This window comes from Plasmodium brasilianum, chromosome 13 (genome assembly GCF_023973825.1).
Source record: "Plasmodium brasilianum strain Bolivian I chromosome 13, whole genome shotgun sequence".
NCBI classification, from domain to species: Eukaryota; Apicomplexa; class Aconoidasida; order Haemosporida; family Plasmodiidae; genus Plasmodium; species Plasmodium brasilianum.
In genome coordinates, this window is record NC_090126.1 from 2,271,283 (window position 1) to 2,290,127 (window position 18,845).

The following is an 18,845-nucleotide window of genomic DNA, read 5'->3' on the forward strand; positions in this document are numbered from 1 at the left end:
ACATACATATATATATACATACATATATATACACATACATAATATATATAATACACACACATATATTTATATAAACAAAAAATATATATATATATATATATATATATATATATATATATATATATATATATTCGGTTTTTGTTCATTTATCATTTTATCGTTTTATCGTTTTTCGTTTTTCATTTTATCGTTTTATCGTTTTATCGTTTTATCGTTTTATCATTTTATCGTTTTATCTTTTATCGTTTTATCATTTTATCGTTTTATTATTATTATTATTATTTTTTTTTTTTTTTCTCTCTTCTTTCGTTTTGGCTCGACTACTTATGGGTCTCGTTCACTTTTTACTCGTTTTTGTTAATAACTCCATATTTTTTTTTTTTTTTTTTTTTTTTTTTTTGATTAACTTGTATTCTTCTAGTTTTTTGCAACGGCAAATCCGATACTCTCCTTGTCATAGTCAAATACGGTGAAATATTTTCTCATAAATGGATCTCCTAAAATGAATGTGTTTTTGTCAATATCGACTGGTAGGATATAAAGCATACACAAAGTGTCATCAATATCTAGTAATGGCTCCATGTAGTATTCTGGTTCTAATGTGTATGTATTGTTGGCAGATTTAAATTCTAAGGTAGGCATATCTTTATTATTACAAGTAGTAATATAGAATGGTAAGAAGGGAACTTTGATAACATTTAAGTCTTTAAAGAATTTGTTAATAAAACTTGTTGGTGCAGTAATGGTACTTGTACCACTATCAACAATAACATTTGCTTTTTCCATAGATGTTTTTCCAAAATTTACATCTAAATCCACTTGCCAAAATAAATCATGATTTAATTTTTCATAAGTTAATTCTCCTTCGTAAAATTTCTCTTCTATACCACCAATGGTTAGATAACCAGAATGTTTATCATGTACAGGTAAATAAAAAGTAAACAAAGCTTGATCTATTTTATTTTGATTTTTTAATTCAACAACAATAGGATCAATAGAACCAATGGATAAATCTTTCCATCCTAAACCTAATATACCATCAAATTCAGCAGCAGTGTATAATGGTTCTAAATCATCTGTGTCAGTTACTTCTATAAATTTATATGGTAAAGAAAGATAACCAAGAGTAACTAAGTCTTTACTAAAAAATCCTCTAACAGTACCTGAGCCATAAGTTATTTCTACTTTTGTTCCATCTTTTTCATAAGATTTGGATTTACTTGAATCATACAAATGTTTAGTACTACATCCAATACTGTTACATTTTTTGCTTGGTACCCATAAGTTAGCTGAACCTGTATCAAATATTAACATAAATTTTTGATGATTATCACCTACTTCCCCTTCACCATAAAACATTAAATTAGCAACATCGTCTAGTTCTATTACGTCATTTTCACTACCTAAATAATTTTGTTTTACATATCCTGACTGAAAAAATTTTACAGTCTCTTTTATATAATTTTTTAAGTTTTTCTCAACTATGGTTTTTAATACTTTGTCATGTGGTCTTTCAATTTTAAATCCTATTGTTAAATGTTCCGTATTTTGTACAATTTTATTCACTTTATAATTTGGGGAAAAGAAATAATTTCCAATCAAAAAGAAAAAAAATACTCCAGTTACAAATATAAAGAGAATAAAATATAATATCTGAAATTTCTTCTGAACTTTAAAATTATTCTTTATGTTACTAAACTTTATGTTTTCAAAGGCTGATGAATTTTTTATCAAACCATTTGAAAATTCTTGTTCTTTTACCGTTATGTCCATCTTAAAAATGAAAAATTTTAAATAAACACTTTTTTAGTTCTAAATGGATAAAAAAGAAACTCTTTACTCTGAAAAGGGTGGGAACACATGAAAAATGGATATAAAAAAATTTTAATATTAATCACATGAGCATTACAAAAATTAATAATAAACATATGAACAATACACAAATTAAAATTAAACATTTAAACATTAAACAAACGGATAAATTATTTCTCATTATATTATATGCTGCACTAAATTAAACTATAGTACATAAATGCAGAAAAGGCAAAAACGTGAATTTTATTTTTTTCAAACATGTTATCGGCAGTTCATTCTACGTTCATGCTTTGGCATGTTTTACCTACTTATATATGCACATATAGCATATATATATATATATATCATTACATCAAATACATATATTATTAAACATTACATAATTACTGCGCAATATAATTACAGTTTTTCATTCTAATCAGCGAAAAAAGGAAAACTTTGAGCATAAGTAATATATAACACGTATACGTATATGAAATGTACATAAATATAATATACATATAGTATATATGGCTCTTGTAACACATTATACGTATATTATGAATATGCACATATTGCGTATACACGTAAATCAGGTATATACGTACATTATGTATATGCGTATATTATGTATACACATAAATTAGGTATATACGTACATTATGTATATGCGTATATTATGTATACACATAAATTAGGTATATGCATATACTATGAATATGCGTATACTATGAATATGCGTATGATATATATACACGTAAATTAAGTAAATGCGTATACTATTTAAATTTATGCCCATATTATGTATACATTACATATATAATATGCTAATAAGCACGAATAAATATGTACACGTAAACAATTTAATTCTATTTTCTGCATTTAAATTTTCACTAATCTATATATTAAATTGTAAACTTACATTTAAGTTAATTCAGTTCCCCCAAAAGAATTCTGTTTAATACTTTTTACTTATTAAACAATGGAACGGAATTTGTAAATTAATATTACAAAAAACAAATTTTTAAAGAAAAAATTTCTTTATCTTTTAGATAAAAACGTTTAAAAGAAAAAAAAAAAAAAAAAATGAAAAAGGAAAAGGAAATGAAAAATATGAATAATTTATTTATCACTCTTGTTATGAATTGAAAAAATAAATTATATATACATATTATATATATATAAATATATATATATATATATATATATACATATATATAAATCATAATTTATTAACTAAAGATATTAAACAATGTTCAAAAAAAAAAAAAAAAAAAAAAAATAGGTGATAAAGGCAATTAATTTTTTTTATTGTAATTATGTGTAATATTAATAGTAACATAATTTATTGAAACTTAAAATATTATTTATATATAAATATATACATATATATAATATATTATGTAATATACTCTTATACATATTTATATATATACATATATATATACGTAAATTTATATATACATATGTTGTACATTTGTACTACCCCCTGTTTATATTATTATTTCGAGGTTTATTTTGTTAAAATCCTATATTGTAATATTAGGAAAGTTGTATAATATATATATTGTATATATATATATATAATAAATATATGTAAAAAATACTATAACATAGTTCTCTCTATTTTAAAAATTTCAGAGTAATAAATTTTGATTTAATTTTTTTATAGGAAAAATAGAATTAAACATCTTTTTTCTTTTTCATATATAGCATGTATACGTTTACTGAAAGGAGCGCTTCCTAGAAGGTTCCTTAATTTCAACAAAAGATTATAAAAATGTTATACATATTATTATATTACTATATTATATAACAATGTATTATATAATTATTATATATATACTATATTAAATATTATAATATTATTACATGTACAATATTTTATACGTAAATAATTATATATTATGTATTAAAATAAATATTATTAAAGAAAAACATGTAAAATATGTATAAAAAAAAAGGGAAGTGAAATTTTATAATTTGTAAAAATGCAAGGGAAATGGAGATTAGGTAGAAATTTCTTAATTTTTGCATGGGTTTTAATTGAAGTTCAAGAAATAGGAAATAATGTAATATGAAATTAGATAGAAAAAGAGAGGAAATAAAAAAAAAAAAAAATTCTTTTTGTTTTTTTATAAGAAACACAAAAATAAAAAAATAAATAAATCTATATATTATGAATTTGACATCAAATTGGAAAAAGAAGATTATATAATATAATATATAGTATTATTAATTTTTCTTTTTTTTTATATATATAATAAGAACTAAATGACTTATTTGTGTTGATAAGATCATGTATACTTTTGCGTTTAAAAATGTAGATGGGATAAGTATATATATATATATATATTATTTTTATTATACGTACAAATCGTACATGCAGCATAATATTTACATATATTTATGTATGGAAACTATGGCTTGCATACATACTTAATTTTGCATATAAAAAAATATGTACTATATTTGTTTAAAATTAAAATTAAAAAAAAAAGGTAATAAAAATTATTTTGTTTTTGAGAATTATAATTAATTTTGTTAATAAAAGTTGTTCATAATTTTATGGTCTCTTATCACATAAAGTAAATTTTTAGGTGAATGTTGAATATTATACATTTTTAATATTTTTAATATTTTTAATATCTTTTATACTTTTTATAGTTTTCGTTTTTCATTATCCCAGTAAAATTAAGAATTTTTTTCATTGAAACCCTTAAAAATTGCATTTTTACAGAACAATATTGTTCATTAATAAAAATGAAAACTACACATATATTATGTAGTTACATTAATATTTAAGTGTAGTAATATTTATATATTATATATATATGAATAGTTAAAATTTGACTAAACAAGGAAAATAGCGGTAATTATAAAGGTATGATGTGACATACAAAAAAGTAACACATAAAATATGAAAAATTGTAACATTAACAGGTAAATAATTAAATTAATAAATAAACGAATAAATAGAAAAAATGTAAGTAGAAAAATGTTAAAATATAATAATAAAAATTGTTTAATAAAATGAAAATGCATAGAAAAATGTTGTTCTGATTTGATGTATGTACAAAGACTTATGACAAACTTATATATGCATATATATAATATATATGCGTTTCTTTAATTTTGGAAAATACATGAATTTAATTGGAAAATTAAGGTTAATAACATTAAAATATTTTAATTAAAAATACATAAAAAATATATATATAAAACACAATAAGGATTATTTCATTTTTTTTTTTTTTTTTTTGTTTTAAAAAATTTATAAATAGAATAAAATGAAGTAACATTTGTATTATTATATATGTAATAAAAAAAATGTGTTTCACCTATGTTTTTTTAACCCACTCCATTTTTTTTCAATTATCTTGTTGTCTTATTTGTAGACAGTTCACATTATAAAATATAAAAATAATACATTACGTACAAATATGAACACTGCAATGTAATAATTTATTTAAAAATTGTTAAATATACAGTATTATACCTCAAACATATGAAAACGTACCATATATTTAAACTTGTAGTTTTTTGAATGCTTTGCAGTAATTTATTCCATACTCAGTAGAGTAGTAAATTCCTGAAGAAGAGAAAAAAAATTCAATGTAAAACGTGTATGCGCATGAATTAACGTGTAAATATAAATTTATATATATATACATACATATATATATGCATGTATGTATGTGTATGTATGTATATGCCAATATGGACTAATTCCATTGTTGTTAAAACTGCAATTATATGTACTACAAAAATCATTCTGTTTATTCAATATGACAAATGAAGAATTAATATATTTAAAATGTGCTGTTAATTTATATATTCTTTCCAATTCGCATATTTTATTTTGATATATAATAATATAGTGCTATATGCACATATGTTATATGCCTACAATTTTTGCGCGCATGGGTGTATTCATGGGCAATAATTTGTATGGTTTTACGCATTCGCGTATACATATATATACATGTGTACGTTTTCGTTATTCTATTTGTCGAACCTGTCTCTGCGTCGAACACGCACGCCAAATCGGGGGACATTAGATGATCAGCTGATGAATTACACGAATCAGATATACATTTTTGCTCATTCGAGTTAACAAATGACCATTTGCATTCATGTGAGGGGTTTTGCTTTTTCTTCTCCTTTTCCTCTTTACTTATTTTGAATTTAAGGGGGATATTTAAATTGGAAATAGGTGCCTTCTCCTTATTTAAACGAAGATCATAAGAATAGTCATACATGATTAATTGATCTTGTATTATTAGATAAATTTCTAAATCCGTAATATATGGCTTCCTTGCTGTAATTAGAAAATCTTTCTTATAGTCTATTGAACTTGCCACTGGAGAAGAGCTTCTTAATTCTATATATATGTGTACCTTTGGTGGTATAATTATAAGAGCAATTATATTTTTTTTAAAACTACATAAAGGACCTTTAAAAATTTCCAATTTTTTCGGAACAATCATAGTTCCCCATGAGAAAAAATGTATAAAATAGTTATATTTTCCATTGGTTAATGGAAGTTTTGGTAATTTCATTGTATTTAATTCTTGATTCTGTTCATATGCTCCATATAATAATGCTAAATTATTAATTGGATGACAACAACAAAATCCTTCAGAAAAGTCAATACTGTTTATCTTAAATGAGTCTGTTTTGTTATTAACTTTACTAATAACTAAACATTTTTCAGGAATTACTCTAACAAATATATTACTATGGTTTAATATAAAAACTGTAGGTCTCCATGCTTTGGGTAAAACTGGAAGACGTTGATAACTATTCCATGTAATTATACTACTTGTTATAGGCAATTTAATTAATATTTTTTGCCCCCCCTCAATACATAATGTTACTTCATTATTTTTGTACACCTTGATATTATACTTCCCACTCAAAGACGCTTCTAATTCTGCTGGTATAAATTTTTCTTCAACTGGTTTTAATGTTAAAATGCGGTCGTCTTCGAATATTGTTTTTTTAAGGTTTAATGGTTTCTCCAATGCTGTCCATGAATTCCCATCAAAAAAAAAAGTGGAGGTTAATATTTTTGCTCTTTTTAGAAGAGTGTAATTTTCCGGTTCTGCAAAATTTTCGAAACTTTGAGCCGCTTGGAATGGATTAACTGAATCTGTCATTTTTTAGTCTTCCACTTTTGGTAAATATTTTTGTGATCCTTCAAGACTTGGTGTGAACTGTATATATGTATATATTTTTTTTTTTTTTGGCTGCGCAAAATTTTTCTCGTATGTACGATATTTTTGTGAGTTTTAACGTGTTACCACTGTGTTTTATCAGAGACACTAAGATTTTAGTAAAAGAGCAGAAAAAAGACGTATGCATGTGCACATATATATATTTGTATATGTAAATATATATATAATTATTTGTATTTGTAGTTATATGTAGTTATATATACACGTACAAAAAATAAAACTTTTTTTTCTTTCTTTTTTAATTTATGTGAAATGGGCTTATGGTGCATAAAAATAAATATTTTAAAAAATATACTTTTTTTAAGTTCATGTCAGTAATATTTTTTTTATATTTATTTTAATTTAATTTTTTTTTTTTTTTTAATATTTACAACTGTTTATTAAAAGCTAGTTATTGGACACGCTTGAGGCATATTTCAAATATTTTACCTTGCTGTACATGCATTATTTTTCAGTTGTAAAAAAATTTAACGCTGATAATACTTTATAAACTATTGAGGAAAGTGGGGAGATCAAACTTTTAGCATGTACAGTAGATAATTTTTTTTTTTGTAAAAAGAAATTTTTATCCTTGCAACACATAATGTTCCTATTTTGTTTTATTTTATTTTGCTATTATTTTTTATTATTTTTATTTTAATTTTTATTTTAATTTTTATTTTTTTGCTGTTAAGCTACATTTACATAATTCATGATGGTGTAAGTTGAGTTGCTCGAAATTTGTGCTTCATTATGCAGTTGCTAATTATTTAACTCTCTAAATAGATTTATTCCGCTCAACTATTTTTTTTTTTTCTTTTTAATACAGTTGTTTATTGGATATTATTCATTTTTCCATGTGCTGCTTCATTTTGCTATATTTAGTCTTAATGTGCCTTATGTTACTACATTTTGTCTTATGCCATTTTACTTTTTTTTTTTTGGTGCTAGCCTATAAAATTGGTCCTTATTTATTGTTGAACATTTTTTTTTTTTGTATGCATTTATAAATTTTACTTGAAATGTCACATGAAAAAAAAAAAAAAAATATATATATATATATATATATATATACCAATTTTAAAGGAATTATAAATGGAAAGTGATATATATATTAAAATGCCAAATTACAAGTTGCATGTGCATATTTTTTTGATGGTTATTTTTTTTTTCTTGTATGAGGGAACTGTAAGACATATATTGTTTATTCCCATGAATAGAGGAAAAATCATACGAAAATGGTTAGCTCAGTAAAATTAAAAAGAAAAAAAAATTATAGTCAAGTATAAAAAAAAAAAAAAAAAAATATAAATATATATTAAGAAAAATGAAAGCATATTTCTGCTTAAGTATAGGGAGTATTCCTACAGTGCAAGATTCAGAATAAGAAAAACAATTTTGTACTTAGATACTATTTTCAAAAATAAAAAATAAAATAAAATAAAATAAAAAAACAATATAAAATAAAAAAAAAAAGTATAAAATAAAATAACGTGTTTTACTTCTTACAACTTATCTTGTAATATTTAAATTAAAAACATGTAAAATATATGTACATTTTTTTTTTTTTTGAAATGTAAAGGAAAATAGAATTTTTTTTCTCTATAAATATGTTCATTTTTTGCGTTAATTTTAGCGAATATTTGAGGAACAAATAAAAATTGTGGCACTGTATATATAAATGCATGTACTATACAAATTGTACAACTCTGCAAATGCAAAGTTGTTATGTCTGGGAGTGTATACCTCCTTTTTTCCCATCATAATTAAATTGGCGCATGTTTATCTATTAAATGCCTTTAAAAGCAGAAACTACATTAAGTACGTAAAATATTGTGCACACGTTACTACACCGCTTTCTATATATGAGAAATATTAATGTATTATTTAAGCTACAAAAATAAAAAAATGTATTGAAATTCTTTACAAGAAAAGAAAAACTCCTGTAGATGAAGAATTCATTGTGCTTAAGGTGTGCAGTTATTTTTCCTATATAAAATTAATAAAATAGAGATACCTACAGAAATATAGAATTTATCTTCAACTCTTCATAATGTGAAAAATGCAAAATAAAAAAAAAGAAAATGAAAAAGAAAATGAAAAAGAAAATGAAAATGAAAAAGAAAAAGAAAATGAAAATGAAAATGAAAATGAAAAAGAAAAAGAAAAAAATTTATTCACTTACATCACAGCCAAAATAAAAAACCAGTGAACTCGTAATTTGTTTGTTGTAATATTTATTCCTATGTTGTACATACAATCCCATTTTTTAAAGAATAAATGTGTAAGTGTAATTTTTCTTATAATAAGTATTTCTTCAATATTTCGTAATGAGTACAATTAGGGAAAAAATTCTACCTTATCTATATATATTTAGAATGTAAAGTGTAATACATATTTATGAGCTAGTTTTTTTTTTTTTTTTTTTTTTTTTTTTTTTCTTCTCTTAATTGTCATTTTTATCCTATGTCCATTATTGAACAATTTTGTCATAATGGACATATTTTTTTTTGAGCAAGTAGATCTAGTTCTTATTTCTATTTTATATGAGGATTAAATAATTTTTTAATACCAAAGGGGAGGAAAGGAAACACTCGCATCGTACATATTATGTGCAATAGCTACACAAGGGAGGAAACACCCTTCTTCTATACGATTATTTATATTTTTTAGACTTTTTCATTATACACTTCATTCACCATTAAGCACAACAGTAGTGATGATTTAATAAGAGAATTCGAAAACTGAAAAAAAAAAAAAAAAAAAAAAATAGGAAACAAGAAATAATCAAAGTGAATACTTATAACAAAGACGATTGTGTTACAATATTTGAGAAAAATTTTTAGTACCATTGTGCACAATTGAAAGTCACTTAAGGGGTAAAATATAAAAAAACAAAATAAAAGTAATAAAATAAAGTAGAATAAAGAAGTGAATATAAAATAAGTAGATATAAGAGTTATATAAGGTAAGTAGACACAACAAATAAATAAATGATGCATCTTCTAGTAGGGAAAAGGGAATATACATAATATATACGTACATAAATATTTGTGTGCAATTATAAAAGTTGGATACACTTCGTTGCTGTCCATGTGAGAGGGGGCTTTTAAAAACGTGGGGCGAAAAAAGAACGAAAATAAATTTCATTTTAATTCTAAAAAAATAGAAGCTAGAGGAAATAACAAAAAAGAAGAAAAAAAAAAAAAAAAAAATATGCTTTTATACGTCCAGAAAAATGGTAAGTTGTTTAGTTCCTAAAATTAAAAGAGGGTGTTGTTATATGCCTGAAGAAAATTATTCTATCAATTTGAAGTATAATAATGCAAAAAATCACGACATGAGAAGAAACAGCAGTTTTAGGAATTATGAATTATCGAATGTATATTCTGAATTATTTAGTAAAATAGGTGGTAAAAATGGTAAAAATATTATACCTTTCTTATGTGGTAGTTCAGTTGAGAAAAAAAAAAAAAAAAAAAAAAAAAAAAAGAGTAAACTGATAGTGCCGTATGAAAAAAAGTGTAATACAGTACCCTGTTATGATAAATATATATGTGGTAGTGTTAAAAAGGGAACAAGAAAGAGTGAAAATAAAAAATTAAAAGATTTTGATTTACCTAAGAAAGAAGATACTTATGATATGCAGAACAACAAATGTAATAGTAACATTTACGTTAAAACACCTAAACATTATATAAAATATGAAATGAACAATAAGAAGTATGAGAGAGATATACATGAGGAAGTTAATGGAAATGTCCTTGAAGGGGGAAGCAGATACAAGAACGAATGTACAATAGACAATGATGATATTAAAAAAAGAAGAAAAAAAAAAACAAAAAAAGAAAACACTAGTACAGTTTATGATAGTTATAGTGTAGAATCTGATGATGAGTATCATATGGAGAAAATGAAGCAAGAAGAATATATTAACAAAATAAAAATGAAATTTCCTAAAAATGATGTTTTGAGTAAAGGAATACATGCGCAAAAAGTAGGTGAGGGAAAATTATTGGATTTATCTAAAGATAAAAACACTACGAATGAAGAAGAAAATTTTGAATTTTTAATAAACACTAAAATTATTAAAGAACAAAATAAGGATGTAAATGAAAAATCCAAAAAATCTTCAAATGATATTTTATTTAGAGGAAATATATATAGAATTGAACATATAAATCGAGTAAGCAAAAAGGGAAAAACTAGTGGTGCAAAAACTGAAAATAAAGAAAAAATAAATAAAAAGAAAGCAACTCATTGTAAAGCTGGAACATTTGACACTGCACAAGGAGGGGACAAAAATAACATAACAGGAGAAAAAGAAATTGAAAAAAAAAAAAAAAAAAAAATTTGTGAACAAAATTATTTTAATATAGACGGTAAAAAATATACAGATAAATATTCCTCCTCTAAGGAAAGTTCTTTATACGAATTTTCTTTATTAGGTGAAATGGACATAAATTTTGAATTCAGTAGTACTGAAAACGGGAAATTGTTACCTAGCAGTAATTCTAAAAATGCACCAGTTCATGAAAATAAAGCGAAAGATGATAAGGACACAGTAGGGAAAAGCATCGACGTAGGTGTAAGGGACATAAAGCAAGATAAGGATAACACATATAGTTCTAGAGCCGATCCAAAAGGTAATAATTGCTCACATTTAGGTAATGTCAATTATAATGAAATTAGAAGAAGAAAGAATTTAACTGAAGTTAAGTGCACTAAATGGGGAAAGGGTCAAGTGAAAAATAGCGGGACCGATACAGAACATAGCTGTAAAAATGGTGAAGGTCCCTTTGCGCTGAGTATTAAAAAAAGAAGTGAAGAAATGATAAGAAATGCACTTTACAGGGAAAAAAATTATGAACATGTTAATGCAAATCAAATGGAAAATAGTGAAGGTAATAATAACACTTTTAAGAAGAACATTATTAAAGATGATAACAAAATGAATGGTATTTTAATACAAGGAGAAAAGATGGACAATAAAAACGTTTGCGTAAAGACAAGAACAAAAAAGGTATCAGAAAAAGATAAAGAAAGTATAGATATATATAATGAAGATACAGCAATAAAGGAAGAAAAGGAAAAAAAAAAAAAAAAAAAAAAAAATAATCGATAAATTGGATGGCGCATATACGATTAGAGAAAAAAGTGGTAAATGCGTTCAGACTATACAGAGAAAAAAAATAATACCAACTAATGAAGAGAATGCTGAACCAAGTAGTTATACCCATGATGTGTGTAATAGTTCTAATGAAAACGAAAGCACAGTAACAAGTAAACTAAGAAATAACGAACTAAGTGGAAATATATCTAGGGTAGAGTCTGCTGATAACACGAATTATGATAAAAAAGCAAGCAATTTAAATTTGGACAACCTTTTAGAATTAATTAAAATGAGAAAGGTGGAAATGGACTGTTACCAAAAGTCTGAACAGGTTAATCAAGTTAGTGTTAATTATATGAAGAAGCAGGATAAAATAAACTGTAGAGACGGGACAAAGAAAAAGGATAACATATACACGATAAGAGATTGTAACGGAAGATTAATAAATAATGATAAGCAAAACGAAGGAAGTGTTCATATTGCACACATAAGAAGAATCGAAACAGACTATGATGAATGTAGAAGTAAATATAGTGCACGTATGATGATTACCCATGATAATAAAGACAAAATAATGCCCATGCCCCATTACTCTTCTAATTGTCGTACGACTTATCACAATTCATCAAATAGTGAGATAGCCGGAAAGGGTGAAAATAATGGCAGCTTAAATGATAGTAAAGAGGAAAATATTAAGGTTGATATTCCATATGAACAGACATCAAGATTAGGAAAAGAATTACATAGGGGAAAAATGAACAAGGACGAACTCTGCATGGATCGGGATTCTACGTATTCAGAAGGAGATGAAGAAATGAATGCACTCACATTATTGGTGAATATAAAAAGTGAGGAGAACGAAAAATTAAAAACATTCTTGCAGTTACAAGAAAATGAAATTAGTTTCCTTCGAGAAAAATTACAGCTCTCTTGTAATAAAACAAAAGATAAAGGAAAAAATTGGGAAAATACGACTCTTTATAAGAATTTAATAAAAGCAAAACCATCTACGTTTTTAGAAATAATTTTAAAAAACAATCAAGCAGAAATTAAAAATAGCAATCCTGGAAATTATGAAGGTGCATTAAAAGAGAACGAAGACAATAAATGTACTACGTCTAGGAGCACTTGTGACCCTGGAATTTATGATATTAAAGAAAGTGGTGAAGAGCGTAAAAGCGGTGAAATGGATAAAATTTGTAAAAGCGGTGAAATGGATAAAATTTGCAAAAGCGGTGAAATGGATAAAATTTGTAAAAGCGGTGAAATGGATAAAATTCGTAAAAGCGGTGAAATGGATAAAATTTGTAAAAGCGGTGAAATGGATAAAATTTGTAAAAGCGGTGAAAGCTATGAAAGTGCTTCCTCACGTTTGCACTGTCGACATGATAAAGTAATCAGATGTAGAACCCAAGATATGAATATTTTTAATGAGAATAAAAATGACTCCATAGATATACAACTTAACATAGGGAAGAACCAAGTGCTCAATGCAGAAAAATATGAAAACATTAGAATATGTAGTGGGGAAGACTGTTCCTGGAGTTGCTATATTCATGATCGAAAAGATTTAGGTACATCTATAATTGATAAAAAGGGAGAAAAGTGTTACATGCAAAAAATAAAAGCCGCATCCGTCTCTCCATATAGACACATAAGAAAAGAAGCGATAAGAAAGAGTACCAGACCATTCACAGTGTACTCAAAAAGTGGTAGCAATAGGGGTAATAGCCGTTGTAATATTAGTGGTAATGATGGTATAAATTTTAATAACAAAGGTGAGATAGACGAACCTAAAATACATTGTGGAAATAATAATACAAAAATAAAGGCTAACTTAAACAAAGTTAGTTCATGTTTTACAAGAAGGAACATACAATGTGCAAACTGTAGTCATGTATCTTGCTTTAGGACATGTCCTTACAATAAGTTAAAAGCAATAGATTTTGGTGAGTTCAATTCTAATGATAGCAAATGCATACACAACAAACATGATAATAAAATGTCGAGTGGGAGATGTAAATCTAATATTATAAGTGTTAGATGTTATCCTAAGAATAGAAAAATTATGACCAGGTCACGTAAAAATTGTTCTTGTTCCCCGAGAAAAAATCTTAGTATAAAAAAGGAAAATTGTACTTGCAGTCGCAATCGCAGTTGCAGAAATGAAAGTATATTTACAAAACTTTTTTCATATATAAAAAAGAACAGTCTTTGCAATGAAAAAAAATATAAAAATTGTTTAAGAAGAAATAAATCAACAAGCTCAATTCAACTCACGAACAACAGAGAATTTCTTAATCGCAGTTGGAACAGATCACGTTCCTCTGCATGCTTTATAGATATTCATCCAACCAAATTTCAAAAAAGGAGTTATATTAATATTTGCTCTAATAGAAACAACTTATGTAGCAAAATAAATTGTACTAATAACAGATGTCTTAATACAATAGGAGAAGCTGATGCCAATGATATACCTAACGTACAAAGGTTACACGCAAGTGACAAAGATGGAAATAAATATGTAATGGACAAGGAGAGAGAAACTAAAGAGAATGCAAAAGAGCAGGTTACAAAGAATCTACCTACAAATGATGGATTAGCAAAAAACGGGGTTGTTAAAAATAGTTCTATAATAAATGGAAGAATCATAAAAAGGAACTGTAGATATTTACTAAAAAACAATGTTCATAATAGCCATATTTGGTCAACTACTATTCCATTTGAAGACTTAAATAATTTAAAAAATGATGAAATCGAATATACTGGTAATTGTGAAGCAAGGGATAATAGTAACACATTATTACCAAACAAAAATGGCAAAGAGATAAAGGGATATTCTAACCTATTAATGGGAAATAAAAAATTGGAAGCAAAAGATAACTTTATAAAAAAGGAAGAAATTGGAAGTAACAATATGAGCGTCAAATATAATAATCGTGTAATAAATTATTCTTTGAAGAAATGCTCTAAAGATAATACTACTGAGAATGGAAATATGGTGATAATAAATAACGATTTGGATAATATAAAAAGGAGAAAGAAAAAAAAAGTAAATCGAAAAAAAATGTTAAACGGTAAAGAACGAGTAAAAGAAATAAGCAAGAATAATAAAATTTCACAAAAGGGTAGTACTCAAATGGACATTATCCAAATGGATACTACTCAAATGGATACTGCTCGAATGGATACTGCTCGAATGGATAAAAACAAACTTCTAATAGACTACTCCATCAATACATGTAAAAAAGAGAGTCCGAGGGACACAGCTAGCCAAAATGTTGAAGTACTTTATAAAAAAAATCACAAACAAACTAATAAGAACAAAAAAAAAATATATCATGTTTGTAATTCAATGAAGACAAATAAAACTTGTAAAATATTTCTTGTAGCAAAGGGAAATAAAGATAAGCACGTGGAGAATAAATATACTAGCTATTTAAAAAAAGGTGCTGACATGTTCATAAAAAATGAAAGCACAACGGACGTGGAATGTGTAGACAAGAAAAATGAAATAAGTGGGAAAAAAAAAAATAATCTTAGCTATACTGATAAACAAAATGATTATGCAGCCAATGCAACGACTTCTAACAGCATCCAAACAGACATAATCGATGATTATTCTACTTGCTCAAATGAAGATATGTATTTGTGGAAGAAAAAAGAAAATTACGAAAAGAAGAAAAAAAGGAATCTCAAATCTCAACAATTTAAAATTCTTAATTTAAATGAGCAAATTAAAAATAAATGTTTTAATGTTCACTTAATAAATTCAAATATGCACCTAAATAGTCCAACTAAAAATATAGTTAAAAAAATAATATTAAATTGTAAAAGCATTAATTTGGATAAAAAAAAAAAAATGAACAAAGGAAAGAAAGAAATGGATAATCATGATTATATGAGCAATATGTCCGATTTACCAAATCGTCAAATGGATGAAGAAAAAAAAAAAAAAAAAAAAGATAACCATTTCTGGAGAAATCAGGATAATAAAAAAATAGGCATTAATGAAAAAGAAAAAGTAGAAATGATACGTGCGAAAAATGCAGATAACTACTCAACCTTGAGTAATGAAAATTGTTATATTGTAAATGGGTACAACACACATGAAATGGCAAGGGGAAAAAAAAATAAAGCAATAAATAATATCATATGTTCAAACAATGATTGTATTTATCCTGACCCAAAGATCTGTTTTCTCAAAAATGATAACTCGTGTATAATTGTTGAATACCCAAATATAAAATATTACATAAAATGCCATTAAAAATTTCATCATAATTTTTCATTTTTCATTTTTCATTTCCTGTTAACATGTTTGGAATGCCTGATAGAGAAAACGTGGAACGAGATAAACGTGTGCGGTAATTTGTGTTTCAGTGGATGCGTGGATGCGCTTTTATACACACATATATATATATGTGTACGTATACGTGCATATATATAGCTACGCCCATTAATATATACACACGTAAACTTATGCAAGTATGGATAAGAAAAGTGCAAGCCTGTTTACTTCTCATACGTAAGTAACAAAACGTACCATCTTTTATGGGAAAAGAAATACTGCACTGGGGGCAGGTTAAAGTGCCTTCCATTATGTGAACCTACAAAACAATAGTTACAGTTATAGTCATAGTAATAGTAATAATAATGTACCATGAATATAAATTTATATTTATTTTTTTATCTCCGTTCATAGCACATTTCAGTCCTTCTTTACTTAAAAAATTTTCACATTAACATTTTTTCATTTGCCTCATGAGTACCTTAAAAAGTGCGTGATGAATTGAGTTAAGAAATCCTTCATCTTCTAAGTGACTGTTTGAATAGCTAGATAACAAACTTAATCCTAACTAAAAGAGCAAATAAAAAAGAAGCAAAATATTTTTAAAAATTTTACGTCCATAGGTGATACGAGTAAGGGGAATAAAGAAAGAAAAATTAAAAAGGAAAAAGAAAAATGAAAAATGAAAGGAAAAGAGGAGTACCTCTTTAGCCGTGCTGTATAAAACATCGTAATCAACTTTACTTAACACATTTCTTACAAACTCTGCATTCATTTCTTGTTCTACTATTTTTATACTTTCTTCAGCGCTCTCGTCTAATTTTATTAGTAACGGATATCCCCCAGTGCATTGCGTTTCATTACTGTAAAGAAACCACACATGTGTTCGTATATACATACATATGTAAATGCATACATAAATATATCCATATGTATATATATATATATGTACTTGCAAGGTGGTTTGTAAATTTGCCAATACAGACAATTTCGATGTGAAAACGTGAAAATAAAAAATAAATTGTCCTTAAAAAGGAGCATATATATGAATGAAGAGAGCATATCTCCTCATGGATGTATTATTTGTCCCATTTGTTGACAAGCACTAACATATTTTTGAGAGCAAAATTTAAAATTATGCTAAATTAAAATAAGAAATATGAGAAAAACGAGAAATTAGTTTAAAAATAGCATATTAATACATTCGCACACAAAAAATGTACTTATATGTGTAGTATATTTTTTAGCAACTTTTTTCCTACACACGTATATAAATAATTATATGTATGTGTACTAATATGCTTATACGTATGTGTATATATATGCTTATACGTATGAGCATATGCATATATATATATATATATATCTATGTGTAAGCCTTTCCATTAATTTCGTATTTTCCAGTGTTTAATTTTGTACTAACCACTTCAAAAAATTGTGTGTGAGAAGCCTCATTATTTCGTTGTATTTCAAGACTGATGAGAAAAATGCTAAGACGTGTTTTATATGCTACATGTATAGTTTTGCTCCTATTTGTTTCTATATATATTCTTCTTTTTTTTCCTTTTTTTCTTTTTTTTTTTTTGTAACAAATTAATTCTATTATCAGTGCGTTTGTCGCTTAAATTTTCCCCTTGTAATAACAAACATAGAAAATATAGCGTTTTACACAAGTAAAAACGGTATTATGAAATGAAAAAATGGTGGAGGTAAAAACTGTGATATAAAATAAACGTTGTATTTTTCTTATTGAGATTTTATTTTTCTTAAAAATAGTAGGAATAATTTTCTTCTAATTTATTAATAAGGATGTTTCTGTTTTTCTTTCTCTTTCTCTTTCTCTTTTTCTTTCTCTTTTTCTTTTTCTTTCTCTTTTTCTTTTTCTTTCTCTTTTTCTTTTTCTTTCTCTTTTTTTTTCTCTTTCTCTTTTTTTTTCTTTTTCTCTTTTTTTTTTTTTAAATATTTATACTACTGTATTATATGTAATTAAACATAATGGTAAAAAAAGAACGATCGTGTATAAGAGAATAACTTTTTCATTTTTTACATTTTGAAGTAAAGCTATATATTCAAATATATGTATACATATTTACATGTTTATATGTTTAATTGGACATTTATTTGTATGTTAATTTACGCATTTATTTTTTTTGCTTTTGTTTATTCAAATAATTTTTTTTATATTAAATACTTTATTTTATTTTTTTCCTTGTACATTTATTTATACATATAGATGATGTGCTTCAAATTTTTTTATTTATTTTTTATTTATTTTTTTGTTCCTCTGAGTTCTTATAATATATATATATAAGTCGCTAAGCGTAAAATTTTGAACATGCCCATAGAATATATGTGATCCAACGCATAAACAACAAAATGGAATATTTATTGTATGTATTTTATGCATACATACTTAAATACGTATATA

The 18,845-nt window shown here is 25.2% G+C and overlaps 3 protein-coding genes across 3 annotated transcripts; 1 reads left to right on the forward strand and 2 right to left on the reverse strand.

Moving 5' to 3' along the window:
• Nucleotides 1-417: 417 nt before the first annotated feature.
• MKS88_005139 (plasmepsin) lies at nt 418-1,773 on the reverse strand (the record flags this gene model as incomplete). The annotated part of the gene is made up of 1 exon (XM_067218375.1): nt 418-1,773. One exon carries the CDS (start codon nt 1,771-1,773, stop codon nt 418-420), a length of 1,356 nt encoding a protein of 451 aa, XP_067071514.1.
• A 3,548-nt stretch (nt 1,774-5,321) lies between these two features.
• Nucleotides 5,322-6,956, reverse strand: MKS88_005140 (uncharacterized protein; the record flags this gene model as incomplete). The annotated part of the gene is made up of 2 exons (XM_067218376.1): nt 5,322-5,386; nt 5,813-6,956. The coding sequence occupies 2 exons, from the start codon at nt 6,954-6,956 to the stop codon at nt 5,322-5,324; spliced, it is 1,209 nt and encodes a 402-aa protein (XP_067071515.1).
• Nucleotides 6,957-10,251: 3,295 nt separating this feature from the next.
• On the forward strand, nt 10,252-16,396 carry MKS88_005141 (uncharacterized protein; the record flags this gene model as incomplete). The annotated part of the gene is made up of 2 exons (XM_067218377.1): nt 10,252-12,036; nt 12,188-16,396. 2 exons carry the CDS (start codon nt 10,252-10,254, stop codon nt 16,394-16,396), a joined length of 5,994 nt encoding a protein of 1,997 aa, XP_067071516.1.
• Nucleotides 16,397-18,845: the final 2,449 nt, after the last annotated feature.